This window comes from Amphiprion ocellaris, chromosome 16, assembly GCF_022539595.1.
Source record: "Amphiprion ocellaris isolate individual 3 ecotype Okinawa chromosome 16, ASM2253959v1, whole genome shotgun sequence".
NCBI lineage: Eukaryota > Metazoa > Chordata > Actinopteri > Pomacentridae > Amphiprion > Amphiprion ocellaris.
In genome coordinates this window covers 13378889-13392220 of record NC_072781.1, presented here as the reverse complement: position 1 = coordinate 13392220, position 13332 = coordinate 13378889, and the positions used below count along the sequence as shown (strand labels likewise).

The window sequence follows — 13332 nt, the reverse complement described above, 5'->3', positions numbered from 1 at the left end:
ACATTCAGAGGTAGCATTGCGTTTTCATCAACTGATGAATGGTGTCAGCGTACACCTCTCCATTGTTTGAAAAGCTGTGAATGATGGGTTGAAGTGTTATTCATCCATCCTCTTCCTACACTGCTTATCACATTCAAGGTTGGAGGGAATTGAAGACTCATCACCTGAATTCAGCTCAGTTAGGGGGAGTTTGGCTCTGCTAAAGTTTGTATCAGCACTGCTCTGTCTCAACCTGAACATAACTGTATATCCTATATGGTACAGCATACATACATCACAGCAGTTGGGTATAGATACAGTTACAGAAGACTGTCTGGGCTGAGTGGGGCACACCCTCGACAGGTTGCCAGTCAATCTCAGACACAACACACAGACAGAAAAACAAAGTCATACCTACAGGGAATTTAGCATTTCCAGTTCACTTAACTGACATGTCTTTGAATTTTTATGTAGAGTACTAGAGGAAACCTTTGCTGACACAAACACAACTTGCAAACTCTTTTAAAGGGAAGCAGGTTCAAAACCAGCACATTGTGAACAATGATTAAAAATGCCATAATAACTTAAACACCTTTGTCAAATGTACCACTAATGAAAAAAATAACTTTATGGCCTTTACACATTAGAAAGTCGAAAGCTAATCTCACTTCATAACAAATAGGATTTTACTGGGAAAAAAAAATTCACCAAGATGTTTCTTTTTGTATTGTCTGCGCTGGCAATCTTATGATCTTATGTTCCTTCTGGGTTGCAGTTTATAGATGGCTATGAGGAAATGTCAAGATTCAGTTAGTGTGTTCCTCTGTTTTAATGTTCATTTAAAATAAGTGATTTGGATTGAATATTCCTTGTGCTTTTTGAGGGAGCATGTCTGCATAAATCTGGCTGCAGCATTTGAGAAATGAGGGGGTGGCTTGATGGTTGTGTCATAGGGGTTATTGAGTAGGAACCTCCCATCACAGATGTCAAGTTGAATTAGACCCATGACACCCCAGAGGGCTCAACAGTTATCGTGTACCACCCCCGTTACACCTGCTCAGAGCTCCGATCAGGACCGTACCCATCCACACTGGCCTGTCTGTATATTTAGGAACAGACGTGTTTCACAGACCTGCCTGTGATGACCATATTTTCCCCCCATTGCTATAAATATCAGCAGTAGCCTGAAATTGCACATTGTGGACCTAAGCTAAAAAGCTCCTAAACATGTAAGATGATTATATTGCTACTCGAGAGTGTTGTTTGACCGCTGACTTAACACTGATATTTGCTGTATCTCCTATTTTAAACATGAGATGGATATCCATATTTTGCACGAAAACTGTTGCCTTTTTCCCTTTCAGCCGGAGCCATCAGTTGCTCTTTGCAGCTGCCTCTGGAACTGCCTTTGCAGTCTGCCGTAATCCCTGATCATGAATCCCTAACTCCCTGAGTAAACTGGTACTAGATGTGGCCACAGATCCATGGTAACGAAATTCCACAGGGTGTACCCTGGCTTTCCAGTGTTGCTACTAAATCTCATCTGTTATAACCTAAGCCTCTTCCGCTCACATGCCTCATCTGCTGCATCTTCTTATGGTAAAGTGAGTTTGTCAAATAGTCCACCAAGTGTTGGACCACAGCACTGAGCAAAGTTTTAAGACATGGTTGGAATTATAATGCACTGTGACTGTTTCCTTTTTCCAAGCCCTACCTGCTGCTGAGTATATTATACTGCACCAACCCAATAATAGAGGTTTCCTCAACAGTACATGTGCAAAAGTAAAGCAGTGTCTACTCACCTAAAAATTACAGAATTCATTTAGGTTAGTCTGTGGTTCATTTAACTAAAGGGTATGCCAAATGCATCATCTCTGAGAACAACAACATCACATAGTATTTCTAATTACTTAACAAGGGCTTTCCTGTAGGAACAAAACCGAGTGTCTGCTCTGGTGCTAACCGACCCTTTTTTGTTTTGTCAGCCATAAAGTATGATAATGATTACAGATGAGTTTTAAATAAAAGGAGCAGGTATAAGAAGGAGATGAAAAGGTAGGAAAATTAAGAAGCACCATGCTGCTGTTTGCCTATGTCGAGGCTCAAGTTACATACAAATTCAGGGGGGCACTGTGACCCATCGGCTCTGCTTCAAAAAGAGGCCAATCCTCCAGTCAGCCCACAATTTGTACAATTTGGTTCTTAAATATGTGGAGGAATCGGCCTGGTACAGTGAGATAAATAAGAGTTAGCACAGATTTCAGATCGACATTCTGCTGGTAAAGTATAACATGTATTAAATCTTTTCTTACAGGTTTTTTGGGAAAAAACTGTGAAGATGACATAGATGCTTGTGCTCTGCCCAACAACATGTGTCCACCAAAGACTCAGTGCCTGGATCTCGCTGATGGCCTTGAATACACCTGCCATGTACTCTGTCCTCAGAATCTTCAAGTGAGTAAAAACATCCATTCATTCATTCGACCTGTATTTGTTCACAGTACTTTAGAGTATTTACAATGTAGCTGGGCACAAAAACAATACATTTGAATAACAAGACACACATTAAAGGACAAAATAAGTAAAATGATAAAAACATTTCTAGACTTGAAAACAAGGTAATAATGTACATTCTGTCCCCATTGGCTGTTTTCTACCAACATTTTAACCCCTTAAGTAATATACACATTGTAAAAATCCTCTATCATATAGAAATGTATGTGTATGTGTATGTGCAGCAACATTATCTCAACAGCAAGGAACCATAGCAATGAAATTAATAAGAATCTATGTAGTTGGAGGAGTTTCCAAACTCTGTTTGATCATTTTTGTCATTTATGAAAGCAAAATTCACCAGAACAATCACAATGACTCCCAGTTGAGATGGTGATACATAATGGATGCATTTCCAGAAGAACAGTGTGACACTTGTGGCATATGAACTTAAATGAACCATGATCAAATGCAGACAGTACTGTAATGATTTAAAACATAATGTCTAACTTTCAGATTTTATATCAGAAAGTTACTGCAAGAGTTCTGCACAATGTCTCTACAAACTAAATCCAAACATTGAGAACTTAAGTGTGAAGGTCTCAAATATTAATTCAGTATCTTATTTATAAAATGTGGGATAATCCTTTGTTATACACAGGGATGAAAATAAGCATAAGTCCCACAGGAAGATTGACAGCAAATGCGATAATCCATAAACACAGCAATCAGCTGGTGTTGAAGCTCCACAGTATGTTACTTCACCCAGGAAGAAAGTTGTGTTAAATCCTTGACTAATGGGGGAAATCATTTGAAATTTTTCTGTGTGAAAAATAAAACGACAATAACACAAATGTAGTCAAGAGATTCTGACTCTATGTACGTGCAAAGCTTGGTTAGTGACCACAGTTAGTATACACAGTATACTGTATAAATCACTGAAGGACTGTTTTATTTTATTTGGAGCATAGCTCTACAACCTCTATATTGTGGTGGAAGAAGACAGAGCTGCAAAGTGCCATTGTTTGTTAGAATTTTTGCATTTGACATACACAATGGGAGCACATTTACAGGACTGAAAAGGCCTCTGCCACCTGACATAAAAGAAGATTTGCGATGTCTGAATTTCTGAATGCTCTTGTGTCTTTATGTTTAGAGGAATTGACCCTCTGCATTTAAAAAAGCAACCAAACCTGAGCAGAGAGGCTACTTCAGATGACAGATGGAGATGATTGCTCACTGTGGAGCGGGGCTTGTGTTGGCCCCCATACAGAAATGCCATGATGTCTGCATTATAACCATCCCAACAAGCCAGCTCTTCCTCTGTCCCTTTGTTTCTCCTCTACCACTTATATATGCACCAGTTAGCGTCTTTTTTTTTTTGTTGAAAAGAGCTCTTGAGAGGTTTAGCCCTCAATGACCATTGATCTTTTCTTGTAAGACATGATGTAGATGCTACACAGAATACTGAGTGAATCCAGTATAAAGCATGAATCAGTATTCATGAGTGTGTCATGTGGCTGTAATGAAGCTCATTTTCAGGCAGCCAGGAGCAAGAAATGAATACAGCTTGCATTGTAAAATAATGGATATATTTTTGACCGGAATGAGCGGAGTCCAATCTAAGATATTACCATACAAAATGAAGCAGCTTCATTCTTGCACATGAAGCAACATGTCTGATTTAATGACACATGTATCTAATTTGTCTTCTGTTAACAGCCATGTGCCAACGGAGGACTCTGTGTGTTGAATAACGCCAGTAGCTACACCTGCATCTGTACACCTGGGTGGTCTGGTCAGAACTGCCGTATAAATGTCAACGATTGTATTCAACATTGGTGTCAAAATGGAGCCACTTGTGTGGATGAGATTGATGGTTACAGGTTAGTGTTCAAATCCTGATTGTCTTCGGGCTATTCTGGCAGCAGAATGTCAATGATTGTAAAAGCTGTGACATTTACTGTTCCCTTCCTTCAGGGTTGAAAGAATTCTTCGTTCTCTATACAGTATTAAGAAATTCTGTTTAATCTCTTGCTAGCTGCCTTTGTCCCAGAGGATACACGGGTGTCTACTGTGAGGAGGACATTGATTACTGTGTTGGCCATCGCTGCTCTGAACACGGCGTTTGCCTGGACCAGCGGTATAACTTCACCTGCCGCTGCACGCTTGGATTTGAAGGGCGGCTCTGTGAAGTGGAAACAAATGAGTGCAACAGCTTCCCCTGCTCAAATGGTGCCACCTGTGTGGACCTAATCAGTGATTATCGGTGCCACTGTCCCCCAGGATTTGAGGGTATGAGACCATCTGATGCGAATGCGAGTCTATTTGCAGCCAGTATGGCCAGCCAGAGGAATAGAGGTTTAAATGTTAAGTTGGTGAAACTGAAATATGCAGCATTTAGACAGAAAGTTCCTAAAAATTTGTAAATACATTTCATATACACCGATTAGCCACAACTTTAAAACCACCTGCCCCATATTGTGTTGGTCACCCTTACGCTGCCAAAACATGTCTGGTCCATCGAGGCAAAGCCCTCCAAGGTCCTGTGGTATCGGGCACCAAGACTTTAGCAGCAGATCCTTTAAGTTTTGGAAGTTGTGAGATGGAGCCTCCACAGGTCAGAGTTTTCTAGGACATGCCATAGATGCTACATTGGTTTGAAATCTGGTGAATTTACAGAAGTGATACAACCAAAAATATTCAGCAATCTCCAAGGGAAAAGTAGCAAGCAGAAAGAGTAAAGTGACCACAACACAAATAAATAACTTATGCAATTAGTGCAATGGCAGTAGAAAAACGGATAACTGCAAAAAATATGGAGGCCAGTCCAACACCATGACCGCTATGTCATGTTTCTCAAAACAGTCTTTTTTGTGGTATGGCAGAGTGCATTATCCTACTGAAAGAGGCCACAATATCATGAAATATTGTTGCCATGAAAAGGTGCAACAATGTTACGCGTCAAAGTAACATTCACTGTAATGCCAGGACCCAAATTTCTAAGCAGAACATCGTTTAGATCATCACAATGCATCCTAACCGTCCACTTGACATAAAAGAAAACTTAACTTCTCAGACCAGACCATCTTCATTCATGGTCTGTGGCTGTGTTGCCCTATATGTGGCAAACTGCATTGTATTATATGTTCTTACACCTTTTATCATAGCAGTATTAGGATTTTCAACAGTTTGTGCTACAGTAGCTCTCCTGTGGGATCAGACCACGAAGGCCACCCTTCTTTTTCCATCTTCATTAATGAGCATTGGGTGCTTATGACCAATAGTTGTCCTTTCTTGGACCGCTTTTGCTAGTTGCTAACCACTACATCCCACAAGACCTGCCGTTCTGGAGATGCCCTGACACAGTTGTCTAGCCATCATCATTTGGCCGTTGTCAGAATTGCTCAGATCCTGTCAGTTGCACACTTTTCTGCTTCCAATACATCAGTTTCAAGAACTGACTGTTCACTTGCTGCCCAGTATTTATCTCTCCTTGACAGCTGCCATTGTAACAAGACAATCAATGTTATTCTCTGCTTAGTGGTTTCATGTTGCGGTTGATCGGTGTGTATCTGTGGTCGGGCTCAATATGCAAGGTGACTTACAAATGATGGAGGTAGATCTGAATTAATATTACATGCAGGTGTATAGAATGAATGAATTAAACATTGTCTGATAGTATTGTAAAAGCATTTTTCTTGTATAAATCAATATGTAAGAGCATTATTCTTGATTAATTTCATAGCAATAAAATAGTGTATTATAATTATCACAAAATGAAACAAAAAAAGGCAGTGAAATTGGATACTTTTGTATATTTAAAATGGCTATTACTTAGACATTGACCATTAACCACTAGTATTAATCTTAGCCATGAGTCATGTCAATGCCCAACTGGACAGTGGTGAAGTGATGTGTAGAATATGTAAGCAGGTACGTTAATTGATATTGGAGGCTGGCTCAGTATCATACAAGTCATAGAGTGTATCGTATATAATGTGCCTTGACTGTGTAAAATATATTTAGGGTGGTGGTATAGTCCGCTGCTACCTTAATTATGTGAGTTCCTTACCAGACATGATTAACAGAGTGCTTGCCAGTGTATGGGGTCATGATGGCAAAAGTACAATTACCTTTGGTGTAGCCAGCAGTGCAGATAGGAGAGCAGCGCCTGAGCGTATCAGGCTGTTCGTTCTCTATGAGCTCTCTGACTCATGGAGAACTGAGAGGTCTGATATATAGCCAGAGGCCAGACCGAGTGGAGCTTTAAATTTGTCAGTAAAATCTTCAATCAATTCCATATCTAATACTTGCCCCGAGGATACTAAAACTGAGGTTGCACCGTTTATGCATACATACAAGCTGCAACGTGCTGAACACATAATCATTCAATCACATTTTGAGCTCCTAGGATCAGAAGTAATCAGCTGCTTCGTGAAATAAAATCATGCCTTCAGTAAACTGGCTGCCGGTTTATTGAAAACAGGATTCAAAGATAGTGAACAGTAATTTGTATGGCGTAGGTTTTGAATGTTGGGGTTACAAATGTTGCTCGCGTGTTGGAAATTCACTACAACAATTATTACATTTCCACAGTGACATGAAAATTCAATAGTTGACACTTCCTGCCTGTATTCCCTGTAACATTAAATAGAGTGTATTTATTTCTCTTCCTTTATCCTGCAGGAAGAACCTGCTCTGAGAATGTAAATGATTGTTGGTCGCAGCCTTGTCTAAATGGAGGCTCGTGTATGGATCTGATAAATGACTACATTTGTCACTGTCCTCTTGGTAAGTACTATCTACTTGTGTATTATTGAGCATGTTTACAAAAATATCATGCTATTAATTTTGTGTATATTCTACCTTGGCAATATGTGAAAACTTTATTTCTCATTAGTACAACTCGTGTGTTTACTCGATGATTATTCACATTATTGTTTAAAATGAGCTTTCAAAAATAGAAAAGAAAGGAATTTTAAAAAGGGGTTTAAAAAAGTCCACATTCAGCAATAAATCTGTATTATGAGTCAGAGTTAGGAAAAAGTAACTATTTATTTTGCGATTTTTTTTTTTTGGAATCAAGGTTAAAATAAATCTCAGTAGTGTAAAGAAAACACTCCAAGTATTCTATCCTGTTAAGCATGAGTGCATACAAACATGGCTTTCTTGCCGTAATTCAACTCTGATTGAGTTTTCAACTTGTCCTTCAATCAAGTGGCAACCTGTTTTACAAATTTTATACATGTTTGACATTTACTTCTAACACATGTTCTGGAAAGGATGCATAATCAGCACATATCAGAGGTTGCATTCCTTTGTGAGCGGCTGATTTTACTGTGCCCTCTGGTGATAAAAATACTTAATCACTACTTGATTGCACAAGTCAGAATGCTGCAGCCAGCCCACTTGGCATTACTAGTCCAATGTCACATTCAGTTGTAAACAGCCACAATCCACAGAGCACGATTTACAGGCAAATATTTGAAAAATAAAACCCACAAAACATAGGTGTTGACAGGACATGAAAAGATACTCTGGCATTGGACAGTTAGTCAGTTTTGTAGATTATTTTCTTTATATACTGCACAAAGTCAGAAGTGATGCAGAGAACTGTTACAGGCTGTGTATTATTCTGCTCACACTCTTTAAATTTGATGTAGAGTTTTTCTTTTCTTCCTGTCAATATGCAGTCATCTTTTTTTCCCGTCAGCCAAATATGTCTCTAATTTACTGTGCAATAAATCTACACAAATGTGGCTGAAGTCATTAAAACATTTATTACCTTGAAACATGTACAGCGTGTGTTACATGGCATGTTTTTATGACATTATGGGCACGGCAAATGCATCCCTGTAAATAATCTGCTCTTAATATTTTCTGCCTTTTGCCCAAATTAGATTACAGCCAAACCAGAACACCAGTGTGCGAGCAAAGCTTCCATTACGGCTTTAATTTTACTGACGGATTTATAGAGTCGTGTTTCTGATCGCTTTATCCTTTCAGAAATTCAATTAGGTAAATGGTCCATCAAGTTTGTGTGCTTCGTCCTCCAAAAGCACACACAAAGAATCCAAAAAAGATAACTATTTTACAATCTCGCGCTCTGGCAGGAATGGTCCTGCCACCTGTTCCTGTCTGCAGCTTGAGTACAGCATGTCTGTGTTATTGAGTTTCACTTGTTTTGTTGTAGCATTTGCATTTAAATTCTTATTACGTCTGAAACTATACTAGAAGTAGCCTAAAAGCTCTCTGGGACTCTTCGGCCTAGGTTGCTTAATTATTTAAATTCTGTGTGCTAGTGTCAGTAAAAAAAATGATTTTTAGTCTGCATGTGGATCTGCATTAAAACACATTGATTGGTGGTTTTGGTCGTTTTGGTAGGATGTTGATCGTGGCTGTAGCTTTTTTGGAGAATGTCCAAGCTCTGTCATGACTGTGCCAGACTAATCAGCAAAGTTACTATCATTTAAATCCATAATGTTTCTTTTGCTGTGCCGCTAAATTTTGCAGCAGGACTTAAAATGTGCTTGTCATCTAAATGTCTCTGCACCTCCAATTCATATGCTGAGCAAAAGCCATAATTTAATCACGCCAGAAGGCACTACTAGTTCAAAAGCAATACCAGAAAAATATTTTATTGCCTCACATTTCCACTGTTTCACTGTCCCAAATTTAGCAAATATATCATAAAATTTAAAAGGGATAGTCAAAAATGTTGCAGAATCTGCTTAATAGCAAATAGGCAGCACTTAATCCCAGTTATTCAAGGAAAATTCATATTGATTTCCTGTAGTGCTTCATAAATAGGCACATGGTGGCATTAATAAAATTGAATCTAAATTGAAAACTTCCTTTATTACCTGACTCAACCAAAGTTCATTAAATTTATGCTACCTACATGCAGACAACAAAGACCAAAAGCATATTTGGAGGAAAAATGAACCACACTAGCTAAATCCATATCTCATACTCATGCATGAGGACTTGGCTTTAATGCATTCAACAAAACACCACAGTATGTCTTGTTACTGCTAATATCGATACAGAGAATTTTGAGCTAAAGTGAGAAACAGTGAGTTCCACTTTGTGCCTCTCTTTTCTCTGCAGTGGAGTTGGACTGAGCCACTAGTAGCTGTCAGATAGAACAGGGAGTCCCATTTGGAGATGGTGACACTGTAAATGTGACATTCCTTCATGCTACATTAACCTCAGAGTGAATTGCATGCACAATTGGTTATTAAACACTTCTGAAACACTCTGTTGGAGGCAATAGCTGTCCATTAACTAGTCAAGGCAATACATAATATGATGGGAAAAGGGTAGTTGGAAGGTCATCAAACATCTAGATAGATGTGTTGATGTAAAGGCGGCTGCTCTGGATTCACGTTACAATGTAAAGAAAGTGAAGTCTGCTTACAGCTAAGTGTACCACATCGTCTGATGTAACTATTTCATGTTTATATTTAAGCCTTGATAAGTAGGATTTGCATTAAAGTGATGTTTGTAATATTTCATTCCTTTGCCAGTCAGTGAGACCGGCTTCACAGATATGAACTACATGTACTTTTGGCTACATTCTTAGAGTATGACTCATTCGTTTAGCTGAATCCAGCTTTTGTGAATTTGCTACAAAATTATAAAACACTGCTCGTCATGTTATCCCTTGGACATGAGTTATACGGTGCAACGTTAGTGAAAAAATGTAATCTATTTTAGGATTCTCCCTCTAAAGTCATCTTTATTTGTGCCTACATGTGTAATGAGTATCGGTCGCACCATCTGTCTGTGCTTTATTTACAACAATAGATATTGACATTAGTATCTATCTGTGACATGCAGATGTGCATTTGGTGGGCTAGATAAATGTGATATAGATCAGTCTGGTATGGTGGGTCTCTGTCAATGATTCACTCAATTAGCATACTGCATAGCAGGTAGATTGCAAGGCTAGGAATCGATACCTCCATTAATCTGCTAAAGAAAAGGTGTCTTCACCTAATAAAACACACAGCCGTAAATACGTGTTGCATACCGTTTGTTACAGTTATTTTCTAACTTCAGTCTCTGTTGCTTGTTTTTGTGTTGATTTTTTTCCTTTGCCTTATTTGTTTCCAGGATTCAAGGGGAAAGACTGCTCTGCGGATGTCGACCTTTGTTCAGTTGGAATGTGCAGTGAACATGCACTAATGTGTGCCGAGACCAAGGATGGGCAGAATGTCTCTTGCACATGTGAAAGAGGTGAGGAAGACCTTTAACGGGTGGAAAATGAACACATAGAGAGAGTGCGAATGAGTGTGTTTCTCATGCTTACTGGCTTGCACAAAGCCAGGTTGCCTGTACTGAATGAATCTGGTGATGTACAGTAAATGCAATAGCTTCAGGCTGTCTGTAAATTCACTTTTCCTTTTTTTTTTATACAAAAAAAGAGACTGTACATAAGCCCTTCTGAAATGCTACCTGCTGCCTGTTTATCAAACAATATATTCAAAACACTGCCCAATAATTATGCTGAATGTTTTAACAGATCCTATTTAATAATCTTATGCTGATTTGCACACATTAATTCAGTAACTCCTACAAAAACATAGTGTTGATGGCGTGTCAGTCAAATCCTTTTGACTCCCTTCCATGAGGATGACAGTGTTATCGCAGCAGTTGCTGCCAGAAGTGACAGATAACACAGGAGTAAGTGGAAGAGGCTTGACCTGTTAGATACTCTGAGCCTTGCCAGGGGTATCCAGGCTTCAGAGTCTTCCAAGTCAAAGCTGTGTGTGCACTGTCAGTGATAGAGTGTCACTATATCACTGTGTGTGTGTATGCACAGGAAATCATACAGCTTATTCCTGGATGCAGTTGGGCGACTTAAAATAAAAACATTTTCGCTTGCCACACCGATCATAATTCAGTCCACAGCAGCTCCAGCATCTCTTTTCAAATGAATGGCTATTACATCGAAGTTCATGTAACCCAATCAATAACCGTAACTTCATTACTCCTGTTGCATTTATGCTCGGCAGATGTCAAAGTGAAGGATTGTGAGTGATTTCTTATGTAAATGAAAGCAACCTGCCGCGAGCTGCTCTACCCAGATCACTTCTCAAGGGCAAACTGCGAGATGCTGTCTTGTCTAGATGTTTCAGGTCGGCACTCTTGGCATCCATATTATCTAATGCTTGCCAACCAAAGGTGTTGCAAAACATGTTACTCACACCCTCCCTCACTATGCCGTGTAGCCCACGCTGTCAACTTTTTGACCTAGTATTCAGTACAGACACTAAATCACATCACGGAACTGAGAATGCTAGCAAAACTAAAAATAGTGGGTTTGTATGGTTTTGCATGATTCATGTGTATCAGTTGTTGCTGTATTTAAAAACAAGAAACACAGTCCTGGGTTGCTGGGGATGTTCGTACTTGATTTTTGAGTGATTAAACGCTCTCGAAGAGCAGATTTTGCAGGACAATAAATGTGTTCTTTTCAAACCCTGAGGCAGTTTTTTGACAGCACTGTTGTTTTGTTTCACATTAGCATCGTTTCAAAGGAGCAACTTTGCAATGTAAGACTTATTTTTGCCATAAAATTATTGGCGCGCCGTTGTTTGTCTCATCAAAAGCTCTCCTTGGCATGAGATGGTTTTAGTCAAGTGGCAGGTTTTTGCAATCCAGCAGTTGTTTTTGTTTGACTTTTTTTTTTTTTTGTCTTTTTCTGCCACAGTTTTATTTTGCAGGAAACTGCTTATTCTGCAGAGAGACAAATTCTATTCTTTTTATTCTCATTTTTTTCTTTACAACATTCCTAATTGTGAAGTACATCTCCAGACCCCCGTGCTTTCTTTAGTCCTCGGCTGATTGTATGAATCATTCACAATGTACACACAGAACAATCGCTCTGTGGTAGATGAGTGTGAAGTTAACCCACATACAGCCTGTGTAGCACCAGCAATAATGTGCCTTAAACACTGGAATGTTTCTTCTCTTTAATGGCCTGGCAGTGTGTGTGTGAGCTGTGTGGGAGCGTTTACACGTGTGCGCTGATGCATGGTATTTGTTTCATGTGGTTCTCTTTGTGTATAGATTGACTTTGATCTTAAAAATCACTGGATTTGCCTTGTTTAATGTAATAAATCAGAAGGGCAATGACTGGCTCTTATTAAACATGATTAAATGATCCAGTGAGCTGAGTCTGCATGTGCCCAGCAAGCTCTTTGAATCAATACGAGCTTTGAAAACCGGCTTTTGTTTGTGAAAACAAAGTCATGCTGATCCTAATTGGCTGAGAAATGAAACCAGGCGAAAAGGATTCCAATAACACTGTTTTTTTTTCTTCTTTTTTTTAAAACATGTACTGCAGGGTTTGGAGGGTCATTTTGCGAAGTAAATCTCAACGAGTGCGAGTCAAACCCATGTCAGAACGGTGCTATTTGTGTGGACGGCACTGACCTGTATCAGTGCTTGTGCTTACAGGGTAAGTTGCAATGCAATTATATCCCCCAGTAGTTGAGATGATACGATTATGTGACTAATTCAGACCTTTGTTGGTTTTTAAGTGTGCAACAGACCGATTTTTCCAGCCCTGAAGTTTTAACCCTAAAAAGCTATCCAGAAACACTTCAACACTCATTAGTTTTTCATTCTGCCGTCTGGAGGTAGGTTCCTTATTTCTATGGATAAATGCACATGAGAAGACACTGAATTCTATTCGCTGCAGCTGCTAGTCAAATCACCAAGGAAGGCCACTTGTCATTTTTGTTCACCACCTTACAGGGAAAAACCTTATTAGAAAATGAATTAAGCTACAACTTTTACTTTTCCCTTGCAGATATAAACCCCAATCTGTCATACAGATTCCACCTA

At 39.2% G+C, this 13332-nt stretch overlaps 1 protein-coding gene across 1 annotated transcript in view; it reads left to right on the top strand.

The window, feature by feature from the left end:
- Positions 1–13332, top strand: part of eys (eyes shut homolog) — a 161201-nt gene that overhangs the window by 24077 nt on the left and 123792 nt on the right. Inside the window, exons 9-14 of the mRNA XM_035957569.2 lie at positions 2294–2433; positions 4195–4358; positions 4514–4767; positions 7162–7266; positions 10594–10716; positions 12830–12943. Of these exons, the coding sequence (XP_035813462.2) occupies positions 2294–2433; positions 4195–4358; positions 4514–4767; positions 7162–7266; positions 10594–10716; positions 12830–12943 (900 nt within the window). The remainder of the gene's footprint in view (positions 1–2293; positions 2434–4194; positions 4359–4513; positions 4768–7161; positions 7267–10593; positions 10717–12829; positions 12944–13332) is intronic.